Raw genomic sequence first — 20276 nt, 5'->3', positions numbered from 1 at the left:
CAAATCGGTTTTTCCCAGAGCTAGAACATTCCAATTATTCACTGTCAATATCACATTATAATGATCATCATAAAACTACCAGCACCGATTACATGTACCGGTATATCAGAAATTATCATGAGGATAATCAAGTAAACATAAAAAACTATTTAAAATAAGATAGAAATTACTTGTTTGGGGTTTTCACTTTGATGTCGAAATCTTCAGGCGCCATACTTCTTACATCAGCATAACTGTAGGGAGAGAAAATCTCAGTTGAAAATGTAATTTTCCGAATCTTGGCCCATAATATGAAAATTGTGTATCATGAAAACAGCTACAGTAAAACTCGGCGATAGCAAAATGCTAGGGACCAATGGAATTTTTTCGTTATATCTATATTTACATTCTACTGTGTTTTTCCATAAAATTCTGTGATGGTTAAATGCCTCTAAATGCAACACCTATTCACTGCGTATGAATTTACGAGTAATTTACATAAGTAGTTCTCAAACAGTGATTTCTATGTTATCGGTTAAAAAATGTATTTCATGAATGTTGTCAAAACACCATGTTTTATAATTATTCGACAAAAAAGTTAACTTTATTGTAAAAAGCAACATTTCAAGAGTTATTTATCATGGATTATATTGTCATGCTCGTCGATCTCATCTCAACAGTCTATGTGAAAACCAGTTTAAACCGGTTTTACAAAACAGCTGTTCTTGCTGTTACTTATTCATTCCCTCCATGATCTGCACTTAATATCGATTTATTTAAGTAAACAATTGATTTCTTTAGTAAGGGAATGTAAATATAAGCATTAAATGATTTATTTTTGACGTCGTCGTGTCAATAACTGCCGTCAGGTGAACAGACAAATTATCATAACGCGCTAACGCGCGTTATTCAATTTGTCTGCTCACCTGACGGCAGTTATTGACAAGACGACGTCAAAAATAAATCATTTAATGCTATAGTAAATCGTTATATCTGTATAACATATTCATAATATTATTTACAGCACATTGACTGTATACCGTTTTTCTTTCACTATAGACAATAATTTTTGCTAATTGAGGCATAAATAAAAATAAATTACTTTTAATATTCGGATTGTGAATTTAAAACAAATTATATGAAAATAGCCCCTTTTGTCCCCATTGTCAGTGGATGAATTCATGTTTAAGACTCATGTTACACTTTTTAAAAACAACTGTGTTTGGGTAAAATCAAGACGGGGGAAAAACTGTTTACAAGTTTAGAAGGGCTAAACGGGGCGAAAATAACCCTCTATACAGTTGACCCCTGTCCATTCAAGGCCATAATTCTAAATATCATTTCTACATTTAACTAGCAAAACAATGAAGTTTGTGAATGTCAACAGTACAAATATCTACAGAGATTGATTCAAGCTATTCCTTATTATATTTCCCAATATAGCAATCATTGCAGAAAAGTTTATATAGCCCGCTAACGCGGGTTACGTATTTTTACTGCAATTACGCTAGCTTTATATCCCGCTGGGTATCCGCAAAGCGTGCATGGCGTCCTAAGAGTTTTGACTTTGCGATCACGGCGTGCCTAGTGCACTGACTGCGTACACAAGACGTTCTTTACTTATGGGAATATACATTTTAATTTGAACGCGAAACAACAAGAATTTTGAACTTTATAACAAGTAAATAATTTAAAAAAAACATGTTTTTGTTTGTTTTAATGACATAAGAATAAGGTTATTGAAACATCACTTTTGAAATAATATGTGACAAGTCAAAAATTCTGGTAGACGTGTCTACAAAAATAACCGTTATTAGCTGCTAGAAAACATGAATGGATAGTAATAAAAAAAACATTGCATGAATTACATGATAGAATAGGTCCTGATATAACCCCAGACGTTGCTTTTTACATGGTTATCCACATCAGGTTTGATAATACTATATTTCTTGCTATAGTACAACAACCATTGTTCAAGATGTGTGGTCTGGCTTACATCGCACTAGAAATTCCGAAGAGGTGCGTTATAGATGTCAATGAACACAGAAGAAACGCCATGAGAGTGCGATAATCGCAGCAAGAGCTCTTTAGGGGAATGATAAACAACAGATTTATACGCTGCGGATGCGTACGCCAGTAAGAGCGCGCTTGAGACCCGGCAGTCACTGTGTCTCTGTGCAAGCGCAATTGACTAAGTACTGCGTCTAAGCTCCGATTAAGTGCGTTACTTGAGAGCGCCAGCGAAGCTGTAGTGGTTCTGTTGGAGACCTTACGACGCTGTCACCGCGACCACACTTAGATTCTATCGATTGTTTATCAGAACGCAGAGCCAAGACTCGTACTTGTGCATTCTCAAAGTGCGCGCCGTCGCATGGCATTTTTGCAATCCCAACGCGACAAATGAAAATGCCGCTGTGCTGTTGCTACGCTGTAGGATACCCTTCTGCGTGTATAAGCACCTAGGCGTTTTACAATTTTTTGATGTGCAACGGGATCACTGAGAACGCAGTCAAGGTGCAATTCCTGTAATTAAAGAACATTTAGACATTTATAATCTCTATATAAATATGAAAAATACTGGAAATAAATTATCGACAGTAGAAATTTTAACTATAAGTGTAATATATCTCTGTTAAACTAAACTTATAATACTAAAACTGTGAACATTGAAAATAAAAAGAAATTACAATTTTGTTTCACCACTTTATTCTGTTTCTGGTCCTTAACTATGTACTTTTTTTTTCAGGACAGTAAACAGAGGAAGGGTTGCAGCTACAGGTAGCAAGGGACAGTTTCACATATAGTACCCGTCAATATTTTAGTAAAAATGTGTTACTGTATTTGAAGACCTGTATGTACTATGAAAATTAGTGAATTGATTATAGGTGATAATTTTATGATAGCGGGAAGTCATTCCTGTCTATTTATGTAAAGCGTGTAGATCTCATAGTGTTATAGGGAATGCTTGGGAGTCAGATGCGAAACGGTGGCTGTTGACAGGTGTGCTCACTTGTCATGCAAGAAGAAAGTAGGTCAGACGGTAAGTGAAATAGTGTGAAAATGACATGGATGGGAGGTGGGCGGCACTAACTGGCAGGGAGGGGACATGTTAGACTACAGGTTGCACCCTATCCCGGGGGTCATATCTCTGCAGGGAATACGGTAGGGTGGGGTCTAAATGGGCCAAAATGGGTAAAATTTTAACATTACACAGGGGGGGTCAATGAGACATTTTATTAGACCAGAAAAAGATATGGGTATCATTTTCGGTAAATTTTTAACCTTAATGTCCTTCCTTAAGTCTAATAGGTAGTTACAAGTCATTTTGATCCAGGTGCAAATTATATTTTTCCAGCAACATAGTGCTAAATAGGGGTACCCCTACCCCACAATTTCATGCATCAAAAAACTGTCCCCTGCTACCTACAGTTCACTGCCTGGTATTTGCGTCTATAGCCCGATAGCCTGCTTTAAGTGCCTGCTTGTACTTATGGAAGGAAATCGTAAATATGTCTTTGGCTTTACGATACTCTCAGTTCTAGGAAACCACTGTATCACAGGAATAATTCAAAAACCTAGCTAGTAGGACACAGGCTTTGTCTAATGAAGTTTAAAAGCAGAACTTATTACGGTGAATAATTCGTAAAAACCTTTAGATGTGCCTGGTATTTGGGTAGTTACATTTTATGATTCATTCTATCACAAAAAAAAAAACACATACTATATAATGCAAAATAAATGAAATTTATATTTTGACCTCTGGAGATACTGTCATTACATTTGATGTTTGTACATCTGAAGAGTTATAATAATTCTAAGGTTATAATTGATCTGCCAAAGTTATATCTAAATTAAAAAGGTTTCTACGTTGGATTATTTAATTAAACCTATTCAATGTGACAATTAAAGTATGTCTGTCCCGATTAAACCACGACCATGTTTCCAACGGCATGCAGACAGTTTTTGTGGCAAAAATGGGATTTCTTTGGGCGACGGTCGGTAGTTCATCAGCTGATGTATTTGTGGATATCTCGTATTTCCTCTGCCGAACAATTTTCTCTCCGTCGGGCCAAGTTAATTTTTTTTTCGCGTCAGTGGTCGATTTCTCCAGTTGAACCAGCCGTTGAATATTCCTCGAGCATTAAATGATCATCTACCGACCGTCGGCAGACAGTTTATTGTCGACATTTAGGAAGTTCGATTTTTCTTAAAGTCATCGATTGACGACCGAATATTAACCAAGGGGCGACTGGTCTGACGGACGATTGAACTTATACGGATCGTTAAACATCCACCGTCTATCGCTTGATAAGCGCCGGCCAGGCGCTTTTGTAGCGGCCGACCGTAAAAATTTACCTGTGGCCGAACACATGATGATCTGTCAACTATACGCTGATTATTTAAATTCAAACTTTTGAAGTTATCGGTTTTCCAAAGACTTCATGTCAACGCTCCGTGCCGTTATTTGATATACCAGTATTAATGTTTAGCATTGCGAATGTGTTCGATAAGAACATATGTTCAATTAATTCAGATAATTGTAGTTTTCTCTCTTTTTAATTAAGTCAGTTATAGATAAATCAGCAATAGATCTTTTTTTCCTTATCCTATTTTTCATTTTTGTTGGTTTTTTGGATAAAATGAGATTTATTGATTTCTAACCATCTTACAATACATTGGCAATCGTCAAAGGAGACAACCCTTTATTGTTCTAGGAAAAGGAAGCAAATATAGATTTAAATCTGATGTCTGTTGTACATCAGCCAACCTACTACTGTATATTTTATTCCGCCTCCACTATTTGTCCGTTGCAAACCTTTATATTCCTTTTTGCAGCTATTTTTGATGTGCAATCTGTGGTTAAAGAAACTTAGTGTAAAGTTATTAACTCCAGCTGTTACTAATTGCTAAGGCAAAAGATTTAAAGTGTGCTTTAAACTTTTTTTCAAAATTTTCCCTACCTTTTAATATCTAGAAGACAAACTATATGATTCTAATGCAATTTTGTTTTGGACTCTGTGTTATAAATTTGATGAAAATAAATGTATATTAATTTGTTACTTTCTGGGTTCTTGCAGGCAAGAACTCTCTCTCTCTCTCTCTCTCTCTCTCTCTCTCTCTCTCTCTCTCTCTCTCTCTCTCTCTCTCTCTCTCATACACGTCTAATTTTCATATTTTATAATTTAATTGAATGACTTTAATAACCGTTACGAGATACATCACACAGTAATATTGGTAGAAAATTTTGTTTATATATTTTTACATTTTATGAAAATCTATAAACCATTAACTACATAATTATATCTTTAAATAGTTGATATTTACTGCTGTGTTTCTTCGAAACAGCTATTTAAGGAAATTTTAATTTTGTCGCTCAGGGGATATTTTTTCAACAGGTATCGCGTCGGAAAATTAATACGTAGATGCTTTTAAAAACTTGCAAAAATCTATTTAAAGAGGGTTGTTCAATTACACTTATCGTATTCATTACTCACATAAAAATCAAAATTGAAGCACGCTTTTGAAAAAAAAAAATTTAATACATCGATGACAAATATTGAGTAAATGTATTACATAGTATATACCCTCTAAAACAACAAAGTAGTGTCAGCCTTGTAATTTGAAATTACAACCATTTGTGTCATTTACACGTGTATGACTGTCATAGGATTGTTAAGTCGTTATGAATAGATATTAGAGTTGAGATAGTTCTACATGTACATAAAAGTGTTCTGCAAACTTTTCCGATAATTGTGAGCGGATTCTGTACAAACTGAAAGAGCATAAAAAGAAATCAAATACAATTCCTGTTCACTTTACACTAACTAAAGATTTTGGGGAAAACCCGCAACTCTGATGAAAACCGAATTAACCAATATTCGCATTCTGCGTTCTGTACTGTGTTCAAGTAAATTACATTTTACATTATATAATTTTCGGGGACCAAATTGAATATGATGTGGTAAAAATAACCATAAATCAAAACAAATAGATAAAACATAAAAAAAAACTATATCACAACTCATAAAAAATAATATAATAAAAAAAACACTTTGAGTGATGATTCTAATTACAAATAAACATACCCCATATTCATTATGTAACGCAGATTAAAATATTTTTTCCTTTATATTGTTTGCCTGTATGTTTTTAAAAATATATTTAAAACGCGAAGCAAAATAACTTTCGTTCGTGCATACGTTATAAAGTGTAATTAAATAAGTAGAAATCAACCAGACGCTCTCTCTAAGCACAAATCTTCAAAGCGCTGGGTAGATTGAGCTTATCATAGTTTCGCGGAAACGCACATCTTCTTATTTCTTGATTGACCCCAGTAATCAATGTATCTCCATGTATCCCCAAAACTACAACCATCAATAAAGATAAGCGGATGACAATTTATTTTCCCAACCCACAATGATGGCTCGAATTCTCCGAAAACCACCGCTTATTCTAATCCTTATGCATATCAAGTTAACGTCTAGCATTTGAAACACATGTTATAGACTTAAGATTGACAGTTGGTAAACATGTACTGCAAACTAACTTTATATAGTTTGTTGAAAGTTTTCAATATAATTTTGAGACGAGTGAAGTTATATCGAAAGTTATAATTGATGTAGGAAGTTTTGTTTAAATATGCATACAGTCTCCGTTAGGAAAAAAGAAAACAAATCTCAAATAAATCCATTCTAGTCTTATATTGAATTTCTGTACATGTTTAATCGTCTATCAATTTTCATTTACAGAAAGACAAGTCTCATACACTATTTTTTCCTAGAATTGCGTCTTTGTAATTAGAATGAATGCATACTTTTGAAACACAGGAGAGATATGAAATAATATGCTTTTAATAAAATAAAATTTACAAAAATTAACATGTAAAACTATATAATGATAATTTCAACGTCAGAACTGTGCTCAGTTAAGAAATATTCTTTTATTTCTACTTTGCTTATAAATACGTTTTAAAAATGCTGTTTAATCGCAATATTATTAGTTATTCTGATTTCTCAAAAATAATGGTAAACGAAATTTTCTTGAAGTAACAGTATATATTACAAAAACGACATTGATGCGTGACAATTAATTAATGGAAAAACGATTTTAACCCCCACATAACCCATTTACTATTCTAATTACTAACTATATAAAGTATAAAGACTTTTTCACAAATTCATGAGTAGCTTTATAGATCAATGAGGTTACATGCAATCAGATTATCATCGATAAGGGCACCAGCGACTGGAATGTTTCCTCTATGACTTTTAGCCCGCAGGAGAGCAGCTTGCACATACTTGTATATTGTGCATCTGCATGTCAGTGCAAAGTGGCCCTGCGAATAAATTTCTGCCATATTCCAAAGTAAAAAACAAGATCGAATTAACTAATATCATTCATGAACTTACTCATGTTAACTCCTTTTACTGTGAAAAGACTTAAAATCATTTGCCGACAATTAGAACCTTTGAATTGTGTCTTTTAAGAAAGTTCAGAGGCTTTTTACCTTTATTTGTCGTAAATGGACATTAAGCTGTGCGATTGTGTATAGAAATTGAATGATATTACAAACAATGCTTGTCTGCCATTCCAGTGATGGAACCTTCTGACTATACTGGCCAGTTTTAGAAGAAAAAAAACACATACCACAAAAAAGGATTTATGCATAAAACACTATTTTGATTTATCAAATAGGTCTTCAAACATGTAAATCCATTTATAGAATGTTTCGGATATGTTTTAAGTTTTTATAATACTCTGTATCAAAATGCAGTCGTTGGTAATATTCATCCCTTGTCCTGTTAAAAATAAGATGAAATTTATTGGCAAAGAACCCCGGTCGACGAGCAAGAAGAGGGAGATCTCTAACTCCAAATATACAGATCATTCTAATGTATTTACCATTACATGGTAAAGAGTTGGGTGGTTTCCCAGTTTTTAAACCGAGAAAGAAAAGGTTTTTGTACACCATAATCTGTTTCCAGATCTCCTATAAAAATAACTTGTATATTAGTATCCTTCTCATGAAAACCTGATACTACTATGATTTTGATGTTTTAAAATTTGTGTATCTATTTCATATTGACATCAGTAAAAGCAGTAATGAAATTTTGAGTTTTAAAAAAAAAAATCAAGGTTTGTCAAGGTTTGTAATGCGAACATTTTAACCACAATATAAAAAAATCATAAAGTGACCTAGACAATGCCAATAGCTCTTTTTTACGGAATTGTATTGAATTGAATTATTGTTTTACTTTTCTCTTTAGTTTCTCTTACCTTTAAAACTTCCTGGAATTCCAAGATTAGGATTGTGAATTAGTGTGGCGAAGTATGTCTCATCTGGAATTTTTGTTTTGTTTACCCAAGTTAGAAAATCAGCAGCTACACTATTGTTAACGAGGTATTCCACAAACTTTCTTTTAAGTGTGACGTGAACTGATCCCTTTACTGGATGAATATTATGGGGAGGCTTTTCTCCAATTTCCCATCTGTCTTTGTTAGCCCTTTGAAAAAAGATAAATTCATGCTTTGACATTGAATTATTTTTAATTAACAGTTCTTGCTTGAGAAGATTACAAACCTTTTGATTGTGCCTCCCCCATCATTGGAACCATTATAAACTTTTAATATTTTCACTAATTCATAATTTGTACGCAGTGGAAACTCCCGACCAGTTAATGAAATATTTCCATTTTGAAAATGATAAAAGATCTTTCATTCACGAGAGTTCGCTAGTACTGTTCCTATTTTCCCCCATTCCACCTCCATTCTTTTATATGCCAACTTCACATTTGGAAAGCATTGTGCAATGCACGAGAATTCATTAAACACGTTTTCGGTGGTTTTTCTGTCAACGTGAACGCAGTAAGCATTTTGTGGGCGGTATGTGGCTCTCAGAAGAATCTCGAATTGTTCTGGGCTTTCGTAAACAAGAATACTATATGCAATTGGGAAATCTCTCTCCTCTTGGGTTAAAGAATCCATTATATATCCTCTTGATAAAATGAAACTGTTACACTCGTTCGTTTGATTGCAAAACGTTGGTGATTTGTTTGTAGTATTCAGGTTACGAACTCTCTCAGTTTCTTTCGAGTTTTGTTGAAACAGCAAACTACAATCTACATTTGATAAATGTCTGTCTATGTCAAAGTTTTGAAGTCCAGTATTTCTTTCGATGATTTTTGATGACTTGTTTTGATACAAAGGTGAAAAAGAATAATCAAATCGTGGTCCATTATTGAAAACCTTGATTATCCGTTGCAAGAATTGATCTTTAGTTGTACCTCTATCCGGTTCGTCTGTAACGTTTTGGCTCGTCCAAGTAATAACCGATTGAATTCCGTTTCTTTTTTCTGAGCAAGAATTGTTCATCAACATTGTAAACATGATAATACTAATACCTAGTAGCACATAAAATATCCACATTGTTTTGTTTGTAAGTTGTAAATACTTAAAATTCATTGTATGAAATATTCACTTATAGTATTTTCTCTTTTTTTTTTTGTAAAAACGCAATATTACGTAATTGCATAACTTAATCTGGATTTATCTTATCTGAACCCATCCGATATTTTATAAATGAGAAGTTTTTAAATGTACTCATATCTGCATTGGCATAAGGTTACTGAGTGCATTGAGAGCATAGTCTATAATCGGAAAAGTAAAGCTCATTATATCGACAAAACTACCTTATTCAACATTTTATATGAAAAACGAAGAAAACATTTATAACAAGCGTAGGTGCTGAAAAATATCAACGTTGGTGTTTAGGTTTCACTTCAAGCAGGCAATAGTTATGTAACATGCGTTTTATTGTTTGTGGTTATATTTAATTTTGGGGCGACTCAACCAAATATTTAAGTCTATGACTGTGAATCAAATCGTGTCATTTAAAAACAGGAATTTCAGTTATTAATAAAGGAAACCAATAGATATACCTGATAATGTTTGTAGAGCAAATAGTTACGCTGTACATGTTAATGATTTTTGGGAGTTGATTTAAATCAACTCATCATGCAGTTACTCTGGCAAACCGAAAGTGAAACAGTGTTTGAACCTACGCACAAATCATCGCCGCTGACAAGACTTAGTTCTTGAAAATAATAGAAAAATTCGATGTAACGTATGCTGAAGCATTGTTTTTCAAGGAAACTTATCTATAAACACTTTGAAAATAGTCAGATTTTATATAATACGAACAATGTAGATATTTTTGTGGTCTCATGTGTTCCTACGCCAAAGTGTAATAAAGTCTCGTACAACCAGACGCTCGGCTGTCTCCGTAAATTTCCGGCAAGCAGAGAGGCTCTCTTGCTTGTCGAAGATTAACGGAGACAGCCGAGCGTCTGGTTGAACGAGACTAGAGTTCGATATCAATAGTGCTTGGATCCATACGATTTTTAGAATTGTTTCGATTACTAATACATAGTTTGAAATCTATCTTTAAATATTACACAACATGATTAAAATGGGGTTTCTCGAAATTCTTGTCGTAAAGTTCTAAACATTCATATCATAAAAAAATGCGTAATTCAAATACAGACTAGAAACTTATTGCCATGCAAGATAAGTTGATTTTAAAATAAATGATAATCAATTAAATCAATTCCCCTAAGTACTTCAGTACTTTGATTATATCTATGACATGATCATTATAAAAGTGTTCGAAAGCGTAATATACAACCCTAGCAAAAGAAAATTCAGGTCATAAAGAAAACTTGAGCATTAAATGATAATTTACTAAGCGTATAGAATCCTTTTATTGCTTTTTAATTTTGAGGCATCATTGCTAAGCAAGTTTTAAAACTGTGAACGTTTTACGATTAGAGATGTGATTTAACGTATCAATGTTGTTGCATTACTACCTTTTTAAAGATTTGTTATAGGAGTATAAAAGTCATAAATTTATAATCGTGATATTCAATGTCCTTTTTTCAATTGTTGTAGTGCAAACATGATGCGATTCAAGATCTGTTTATCAATTGTTGTAGTGCATGAATGTTGTGGACGGCGCTAGTGTTTTATCTTATCTCATTCAATGCAAATAATCCTTTGTTTAAGCAGTACATGCCGCCTTTTTGTGATAAGTGCATACACCTTAACCAGACATCAGATACAAATAAGTACTTTGTCTGTCGTAATATCCACTACAATGCCCCTTCTGTCATTGTGTTATATTATTTATTTGCAATAAACTCTACTATTCACCATTTTTGTTGATTAAAATGGTCAACAGTTTACAAATTTACCCATATCCGGTAAATTGGTTTTTTCCCAACTGTAAAATACTGTACATACTTTCACACTTGTACCGAAATATTTTGCATAATTTAAATCGTGGAACTGAAAAGGTAATTTTCTATTTGCTTGTCATGGCAACTTGTGTTTTCGTCATTTTTTCTTAAAAAAGGAATCCATATTTGAATTCAAAATTTAAACTTTATGTATTGAATATGAATTTCTTCGTGTACTCTGTTGTTTTGTGGTTCTGGATAAATATGCTCTTATAATGTTGTCAAAACATGTTTTAGACATTTATTAGTATTCTTTTAACATTAAAACGTATAAGTTTCTCTGGTCCTCTTTTTGTCATGATCTTCTCACAATATCATAATGAGTGAAATAATTCATATGTAATATTCATTTCACGATCTCGCTCGATTTCTTAAAAGCTATTTTATACAGTTGAAAACTACAGTCAACATATGTACATGCATACCTCTCTCAGTCCCAAAGTCGCATTGCAGCATTTACTGAAAAGCTTCGACAGTTGATGTTAATAGTCTATTTTACAAAGGGGCAAAAGACGTATCAAACTTTACTCTTGCCTCAAAAAGTAGTATTTTTGCTGTTGATTCAAATTATGCTATTTTGATTGAATACCCTTATCAATTTCATTTGGTGTTTGTTATTTCAGTCTAGTAAATCTAATATTAAAGCCTACCTCTTTAAACATGTTATTGTTGTATGGCGTTGAAGAGCAACAAAAAAATACTGTGGAATCATTAAAAATCGTGGGGTTAATTGTCCTGGATTGCTTAAATTTTACATGTACATTGAGACGTAATTTCGTGAATTCTCATATTCATAAAAGGAAATATGACTTTATAACTCTAATTTATTAATTCGTGGAGGATAGTAATTCGTGGCAGAAAAGTATCCACGAATTCCAAGAAAACTGAGCCACCACGAAATTTTATGATTTCACAGTAATACATTTCAAAAAATGATTCTTTTTTTAAGAATTTTTAAGAATTCTTTGAAAATCATCACGAAGTCGAACCTGTTTTCTTTTACTGGACCATAAATAGATGTATAGCTTCCGTTGTTTGGATTGTATCTCAATAAACCGATCATTTTATCTAAAGCTTTCGGACGTGTTGCGTAATATTCGATGACTATGGACAAGCTAGCAAAGCTGGCAAAGCTGTGTTTCTGCAACACTTGTAATGATTAAGTAAAAAAAAAACGTAAAATTAAAATTTTACAAAGTGGGGTCCTATTACCCGGGTAGGCACACACTAGTATTATGAAATATAAATCCTGAACATCACTGTTTGAAACTCATTACGTGGTGCATGATAAACAAAATGAAAATTGAAAAGCTTTTCTTTATTATAATTTTTCTTCCACTTGATATGGGTATGGCGTGGTATAAACCTTTAATTTTTTTTGTTTCTAACTATAACGGAAGGACATGAAATAAATGTTGTATAACAAATACTTGATCCAGAGAGCTTGATCATAGCTCTTTGTCATGCGCAAAACTCGACTCTCTACGGCGCACCTCTTTTTAATTATGATCTGCACATGTCACTCTATGTTATCTGGGTTTCTTTTCTGATGCAATTCTATTGTTGTCTGAATAAAAGTTTATCATTTTATCACTTACTTTGTACAGCCATATCTTATTTTTATAAACATTTCAAATCCATATATTTTAAAGGTTACAATGTCTCCAAAATTGCGTATCTACGGATGGATTCATTATTGAATTTCACTTAGTTTCATTATGCTATGAAATTTTAATAAAAGTTTCTGTAAAATATTTCCAAGCACTTTGAAGTAAAACATTTATTTAGAAGGAACTAAATAACACACAAATATTTTTTTTTATATTAATTCCATCAAACAATTGTCCAAACACAAATGTATATTTAGTAATTTGCTCATAGTGTGTTAGCATGCGTTTAATGCAATTTTCTTGCAAGTTTCCTTTTTCATTCATGTGCGTCTTAACGATCAATGATATATCAAAAGTGTCTACAAAACAAAACAGCTTATATATTGTGTTTTTACTACAACGTTATAAATATGAAATGAATAACGTATTTTCTTATTATTATAAATAGAAACTCAAGAAAACGTGTTTCATTTTCCGCATATTAACATGCCATACTGCCAAAATATTTGAGGAAAGATACATCCAAAAATTATTAATGCTAACAAGGGGAGGAAAGATACCTTAAATCAATTATGATGTCATCACTGATGTAGGACAAATGAAACGGTCGAAACTCACTAACTAGCTTAGATCTTTACCTTATGTAATCTGGAAAATTATCAATGAAAAAGTCTTGACAATAATAGCAGATGGGCGATGAATTGAATTTCCGCTTTTTTTAATTTGCTTTAAATTGAGTTTCATGTACCGCACTTTCCTTATAGTGCAATCAACAAGTAAAATTATATTTTTTTAATCTGTTTACTAATGTATTCATTTATCTTGGGTTTTTTTATGTTTTTGAATTTAGAAAAAATATTTTCCCGTATTTTACTCATTTTTCAGAGCAGAAGCACAAATTCTTCCGGTTTTTTTTTTAAAGAGAAAACCATGTCCGCAGCCGTCGCCAATTTGATATCTGATTAAGCATACAGTAAAACTCGTATAACACGAACAATGATATCCTCGTGTAGCGACAGTAGAAAAACAAGGAGCGGATCGAGGATCTGATTTAAATCGGATTGTCAAGTTTTATGAAATATGAATTCATTTCTACATTACGGTCATAAAAATTATTGTCGGTTAAAAACATACATACAAAAAAGTGTTGATAAAAATGGTTATATATAATATTAACCCCTATAGGATGATTTTATGAGACTGCAAAGATTACAATCGTGTAGTTAAATATTTTATTATACACATTCCATCATTGTCATCAGTAACAATTTACAAAATACAAAAAAAAAACCCGTCCAAATACTTTTTATCACATTTTCAAACGTCTATATGATATTCCTGATATGTGGTAGTTTTTCATAATACTGTAAATCAAATCCTAACCGTTGATAATACTCATCTCTGGTTCTGTTGTATATTAACTGATCCATACAAAGCAAAGCGGCTTCCTGGTAATCTGTGTGGAATTTATTGGTAAAGAATTCTGGTCGTCGAGCCAATAGAGAAAGATCCCCAACTCCAAACACACAGACTGATCGAACATATTTACCATGACACTGCCGATGATTTGATAAACCCTCCCAGTTTACAAATCGTGATAGAAAAGGCTTTCTCACGCCCTCATCTGTTTCCAGATCTCCTACAAGGCAAATCCTACACTTAGTTGTAAATATAAAACAGGTGTATTGTCTAAAAATGATTAACTGTCCTTGTAGATCTGGCATATTTTAATTTTAACAAATTAAGCAATAAACACATGCATTTTGACTAGTATTTATTGCTAAAATTCAAAAATGCCACAAGGCCAGTGTATTCTGAGTAATAGTCTTATTTTATTACCTTTAAAACTTCCCGGAATTCCCAGTTGAGGATTATGAATCAAACTTGCAAAGAACGTCTCATCTGGAATACTTGTTTTGTTCACCCATGTAAGAAAATCGGCAGCTACATCATGATTGATGACGTATTCCACAACTTTTCTGTTTAAAGTCACGTGGACAGAGCCTTTGACTGGCTGGATAGTATGAGGAGGTTTCTCAGTAATATTCCATCTTTCCTTGTTTGCCCTAATTTGATGAATGTCGAATTGGAGCAAATGAATAAATGGGTGAATTACTATTAAAGATTGTGATTGTATGGGGACTTTTTGTAAATGAAAGGTGTTATATAGTCATTATTTCATTGTCCCTAGTCGAAATTTGTTTCATGTAATTTCATGTACATATTATAAAAATTCTACAAACCTTTTGATGGTGCCTTCCCCATCGTTGGAACCATTAAACATTTGCAATATTTTTACCAGTTCATAATTTGTACGAAGGGGAAATTCCTGTCCAGTTAAGTTAATGAAATATTTCCATTTAGGAATTGATAAAAGGTCTTTCATGCATGTGATGTCTGGTAATAAAACACTTATTTTTCCCCAATTCACTTCAATTCTTTTGGACGCCATCTTCACATTGGGAAAGCATCGTACGATGCAGAAAAATTCATTGAAGACGTATTCAACCGTTTTTCTATCTACGTGAACACAGTACATATTTTGTGGACGGTAAATTGACCTCAGAAGAATTTCAAACTGTTCTGGGCTTTTATAAACAAGAATGCTGTAGGCAATCGGAAAATTCCTCTCCTCATCTGTTAACGAATCCGTAATGTATCCTTTTGTCTTGATGAAATTTTCACATGTTTTTGTTTGTTGGCAAAACGACTGCGATTTGTTTATTACCCTCATTTTACGAACTCTCTCAATTTCTTTGTCATTCTGTTCAAACAGCAAACCACAATCTACTTTCGGTATAACTCTTTTAGAACCAAAGTATTCCTCTGATGAATGTTTGAAAGATTGTGATCCCGATTTATTATAATACAGAGGCGAGAAAGAGGCATCAAATTGTGGTCCATTGTCAAACAAATGAACACTCCTTTGCAAGAACATATCATCAGCTTTCCGACTTTGCTTGGTCCCTGTTACATCCTGGTCGTTTCTATAGTAAACGAATTTTCCTCTCGTTGTCTCTTTAGATATATAATTGAAGATTACCTGTGTGGCTAGTATTAGACAGAAAAAAACTAGCGCATAACGGGCGCATCTTTTTCTTGTGCTTCGATATGATGAGGAGAAATCCATTTTATCGAGATGGGAAAACGTTCAGTGTATTTCTTCTGGATTATATTTCACGAAAGAGTTATTGTGGTACGATGTAATGAAAATCTGCAAATAAGTTGCTAAAGACACAAATAAGTACGTATGGCCTCGACGGATTATTCGACAGTCAACTTGTAAACTGCTCTTAGGTACATATAATATTTATATATTTATATATAGTTGCATCCAACAAGTATGATTCCTTCTATTTCTTACGGAAATTGATTGTAATTGAAAATGACAGGACTGAAAACGACACGCCCCGTTTATCAAATGGTCGAAACATCCACCAACCTAAGTTTGGCTACCTTCGATTCATATCACGCATAAATCACCACAGAAAGCATTTTATTGATTAAATATACCTTTTTTCTCCTCTCTGAAAACACATCTGCGCTGCATTTTACAAAGTTAGTTGTAAATCTTCTATGTATAATGAAATTACTCTTACGACAATGTGCAAAACATTCAAACGAAGCCAGTAATGAGGCCCAAGAATGTCGCCTTGTGTATATCATTAGAAATGTATGAGTTATTTTATCATTCCAAAAGTGTTTTCAGTACAATGTCAGATAAAAGCCTGTTTTGAAAAACAATTTGGAGGGGGGGGGGTGGGCTTTCCACTAAACTTCCCCGTTTTGTTTATACATCATTTATCCATTTAGACGCAGAATGCAATGATCTGTTCATAAATCATTCATGTTAACAAATTAATACCTAAGGTTTACAACCAATGTCGTGGTATAAAAAAAAGTATGAAATTAAAACAAGCTAGGTTATGCACTATTATCTATATGCATGCATATTTTTAAACCAAAGTTGTTAGATTCATAGTATCTGCCTGATGGTAACTTGCCCTACACTTTCCGCCATGGTGTCAATTAGTCAACCCGTTTCAAGGCAACCCGTTCTGGAAAGTTCCATCCATTAATACTAAAATCACATTAATTGTTCCAATTGATTTACTAACGTTTTGTATCAATCGAATTCCGATCCAAGGTATATACCCGCGATGCATTATGAACTCGTCCTAAACTTTTCGTTAATTGGTCAATCCGCGTTCTTGGTTACCCCGTTTTGGACAGTTATATCCCATTCTCTCACCAGAGGACGTGCTTCGCAAGCGAATGAGTATCAAAACTAAAATCGCCCACTAAAGAAACGGATTGACTCATTTTATTAATTCAACATTCGTCAAATCTTAACTTCTATGTATTCTCTGAATAGGCCTACAGTAAATATATAGTTACTCTTTACGTAATCATTTAATGTTTTTTCATAGTATATATATATATATATATATATATATATATATATATATATATATATATATATATATATATATATATATATATATATATATATATATATATATATATATATATATATATATATATATACTACATTTGGAGGAAGAGAAACATCTATAAAACCAGCTGGATTTTTTAACGTGTAAAACCCGGTTATTTTTTCTATTAATGTATCTAGACAACATTTGAACAGTTATCATTCATATCTGAATATGAGAAATACTGAAAATAAACTGTCAAAAGTACAAGTATCAACTTATGTTATTTCAACCTTGAATGTAATAAGGCTCTGTTAAGTGTAATTTATAAATAACGAAACTGTGTACAGACGCCATACTGCAAGCTTTCTTCATTAATAGATTGAAGCAAGGCCCAAATGTTCACAAGTGAATAATCACGTTGGCGGAAATGTTTATTTAATCGACTTCAAAAATCAACCTGTGGCTCAACGCTTGATGATCAGTCGAAGATTCGCTGACTGATAAATATTCAAACTTCTCAAGTTTTCATAGGTGTTCTTTGACGTTAATATGACACCTCTATATCACCCTATCCCAGTATCAATTTTTCTCAGTGTGTTCGATAACAACATATGTTTAATTTGTTTACGGACACCATTGTTTGTTTCTTTTTTTTAAGGTAGACTAAGTACAAAACAGATATTATCTAATTTCACTTATGCTATTTTTTCCTTTAATTCCAGTTTTCTTGAGATTTAATATTTTGAATCTTTATAACAAAATCCATAAATATGTAAAATTTGAAGAAAAATCCCTACCGGATTTTTTTTTCATAAACATCAAAACTACCTTATTAATCTCCTTTCAATGAAATATAAAATTAAATAGTCATTGTTATGATTTTTTGTGTCAGTAAGTTACTTTTCAAGATATTACAAATGTTTTAACTGTTATATATACAAGAAACCTTTTGTTACTTCAAGACACTGAAATATATTATTACTGGTGACTTTATTTTGATGAGTGGTTAATGTTTGAAGTCTATCAACCAACCCACCTCTGTATATCTTATACCGTCATCAACACATTGCACTTACACTGTATTCCTTTATTTCATTTGTGCAACTAGTAAGTCAATTTCTACAATCTGTAAAAAGGAAAAAAGGCGTGAAGATCTAGATAAACTCCAGCTGTTGCTTATTGTCTATGCGAGATAGATTTAAAGTGCTTTGAAACTTTTGAAAATGTACCTTACCTCTTACTCTCCAGACGACAGACGACAGACTAGATATTTCCAATACATTTTTATTTTCAGTTTTGTGTTATGGATTTGTTGGAGATATCTTTCTCTTACTTTCTGGATTCTTGCAAGCATTAAACATTCTTATCTTCTCTGGTCGATTTCTGAAATCTTGCTCTTCGTCATTTGTAGCTTTAAATTTATTATGAGAATCAACTGAATTTATTAAGCTCTAGAAACCTGATCATATTTCTAATTATATCAAAAAAAATATATTGACGAAATAAAGTACATTTTCTTCTTACAGAGTTACTGTTGAATCGTTTTTATTCGTGGGGATCAATATTCCTGGGTAGTAAAAAAAAATTCGAGTTTGCTTAGACGTAATTTCGAAGAAAGCAAGTTTGGGGCAATTTTCACAGATACTAATCAGATGCTTGTGTATAAGTTTTTGAGGATGTTAATTCATGGGCAAGGATTACCCACAAATGCCACGAATATTGGCCCCCTACGAACTATGATGGTTCCACAGTATAAACATTCATGTATATGTGTTGTTTTAACATGTTTTTTCATTAATGTTTGGTGTTCTTTTAACAACAACCTCTAAAAGGAAATTTTCACATTTTCTCAATAATTATAGTCTACATACTACATGTATGTTTTAAGCATTGACATTTCCTGCTGCGTTTCACTGAAGAAGATTTTAGATTCAAAAGGATCACACTCAAAGTCTAATAAATTCGGATGTCAGATAACTCATCTTAAGGCATGTTCTTATAAAATGCGCCCAAATTTATTTGAAGCAAGCTCAAAACTAACACTTATTCGAACTCATTGTTCACACAGGAACTCATTTAAAGAAGGCGTATTAAATGATATATAATGACCACAAACCAGTTGTTTTTAAATAGAAACATGAATAAGATATGTGGATCAGAATTGAAAAATATCGAGTTATTCCATTACATAAAACATACCTTCTTAAACATAAATCAAGGTGGCGTATCCCTTAAATTAAGATAAAAACAAATGATTATTTTCTGTAAATGTGAATGAACAAGATAGCTGTGAGTCAATGCTTACTAGTGATACCCTCGCTCTGAATGTGATTATAGAACAAAAACCAAGTTAAAATTAACAAGAAGTTCAAATCAAAACTGTTTTAAAAAATCCCACCATATGACATACCGAAACAGGTTGTGTTAAGATTTAATGCATCTGCAATTGATAGTTTGTAAGTAAATTTGAACTACAAATAGAGAAAAGAAGTCGGCGTCTGATTGGTACAAAAATAATTCCTACCATATTGTTTACAGATATGTAGCATAGTTTTTGAATGTGGGGGGCCAAACTCATCCAAAATATCTTGACAAGCCAAGAACAAAGAAAAAAACGTTACTTTTCAAAATCCTGAAAATCCTAATCCGTGTGTGTGGGGGGGGGGGGGTCAAGTATTTCTATCAGTTTCACTGTTCATTTTTTGTGATCGGCTTCGGCCGATCACTATTGTGTCCATATGAGGCATCCGGCAAATGCTTCCACGTGCGCACACATTCCGCTTGCATAAGTAGTTCTTATAAAACTTGAAGCTTTGGTTTAGTATTTAGATAACATTTTACTCAGTTTTATTTCCATTCGTTTACCTTAAGAGATGCAAACATACATTAAATAGAATTCGACCTGTTAATTCAAGAATGCACATTTTGTCTCACGCGTAAGAATTTCGATCGAA

At 32.8% G+C, this 20276-nt stretch overlaps 3 protein-coding genes and 1 pseudogene across 3 annotated transcripts in view; 1 reads left to right on the top strand and 3 right to left on the bottom strand.

Moving 5' to 3' along the window:
- Positions 1 to 20276, bottom strand: part of LOC105328260 (actin-related protein 6) — a 54642-nt gene that overhangs the window by 629 nt on the left and 33737 nt on the right. The window contains exon 11 of the mRNA XM_066070551.1: positions 171 to 233. Within this exon, the coding sequence (XP_065926623.1) occupies positions 171 to 233 (63 nt within the window). The remainder of the gene's footprint in view (positions 1 to 170; positions 234 to 20276) is intronic.
- The window catches only part of LOC105337673 (uncharacterized), a 50311-nt gene that overhangs the window by 6335 nt on the left and 23700 nt on the right, over positions 1 to 20276 (top strand). The gene's annotated exons all lie outside the window — the stretch shown is intronic.
- LOC117691325 (beta-1,3-galactosyl-O-glycosyl-glycoprotein beta-1,6-N-acetylglucosaminyltransferase 3-like) lies at positions 7787 to 9518 on the bottom strand (annotated as a pseudogene).
- Positions 14015 to 16158, bottom strand: LOC117685722 (beta-1,3-galactosyl-O-glycosyl-glycoprotein beta-1,6-N-acetylglucosaminyltransferase-like). The gene is made up of 3 exons (XM_034460223.2): positions 15127 to 16158; positions 14723 to 14949; positions 14015 to 14522 (listed from the first exon to the last, which is right to left on the bottom strand). The coding sequence occupies exons 1-3, from the start codon at positions 16011 to 16013 to the stop codon at positions 14209 to 14211; spliced, it is 1428 nt and encodes a 475-aa protein (XP_034316114.2). The 5' UTR covers positions 16014 to 16158; the 3' UTR covers positions 14015 to 14208.

This window comes from Magallana gigas, chromosome 9, assembly GCF_963853765.1.
Source record: "Magallana gigas chromosome 9, xbMagGiga1.1, whole genome shotgun sequence".
Classification (NCBI taxonomy): Eukaryota; Metazoa; Mollusca; class Bivalvia; order Ostreida; family Ostreidae; genus Magallana; species Magallana gigas.
The sequence above is the reverse complement of the archived record's forward strand: the minus strand, read 5'-3'. Positions and strand labels throughout refer to the sequence as shown.

Excerpts from the sequence above, each read along its gene's own strand:
- LOC117685722 (XM_034460223.2), bottom strand. The coding sequence starts at position 16,013 with ATGGATTTCTCCTCATCATATCGAAGCACAAGAAAAAGATGCGCCCGT. Across the intron at positions 14,950-15,126 it reads GGGGAAGGCACCATCAAAAG|GGCAAACAAGGAAAGATGGA; the intron begins GTTTGTAGAATT and ends TCATCAAATTAG. Across the intron at positions 14,523-14,722 it reads AATTCCGGGAAGTTTTAAAG|GAGATCTGGAAACAGATGAG; the intron begins GTAATAAAATAA and ends TTTGCCTTGTAG.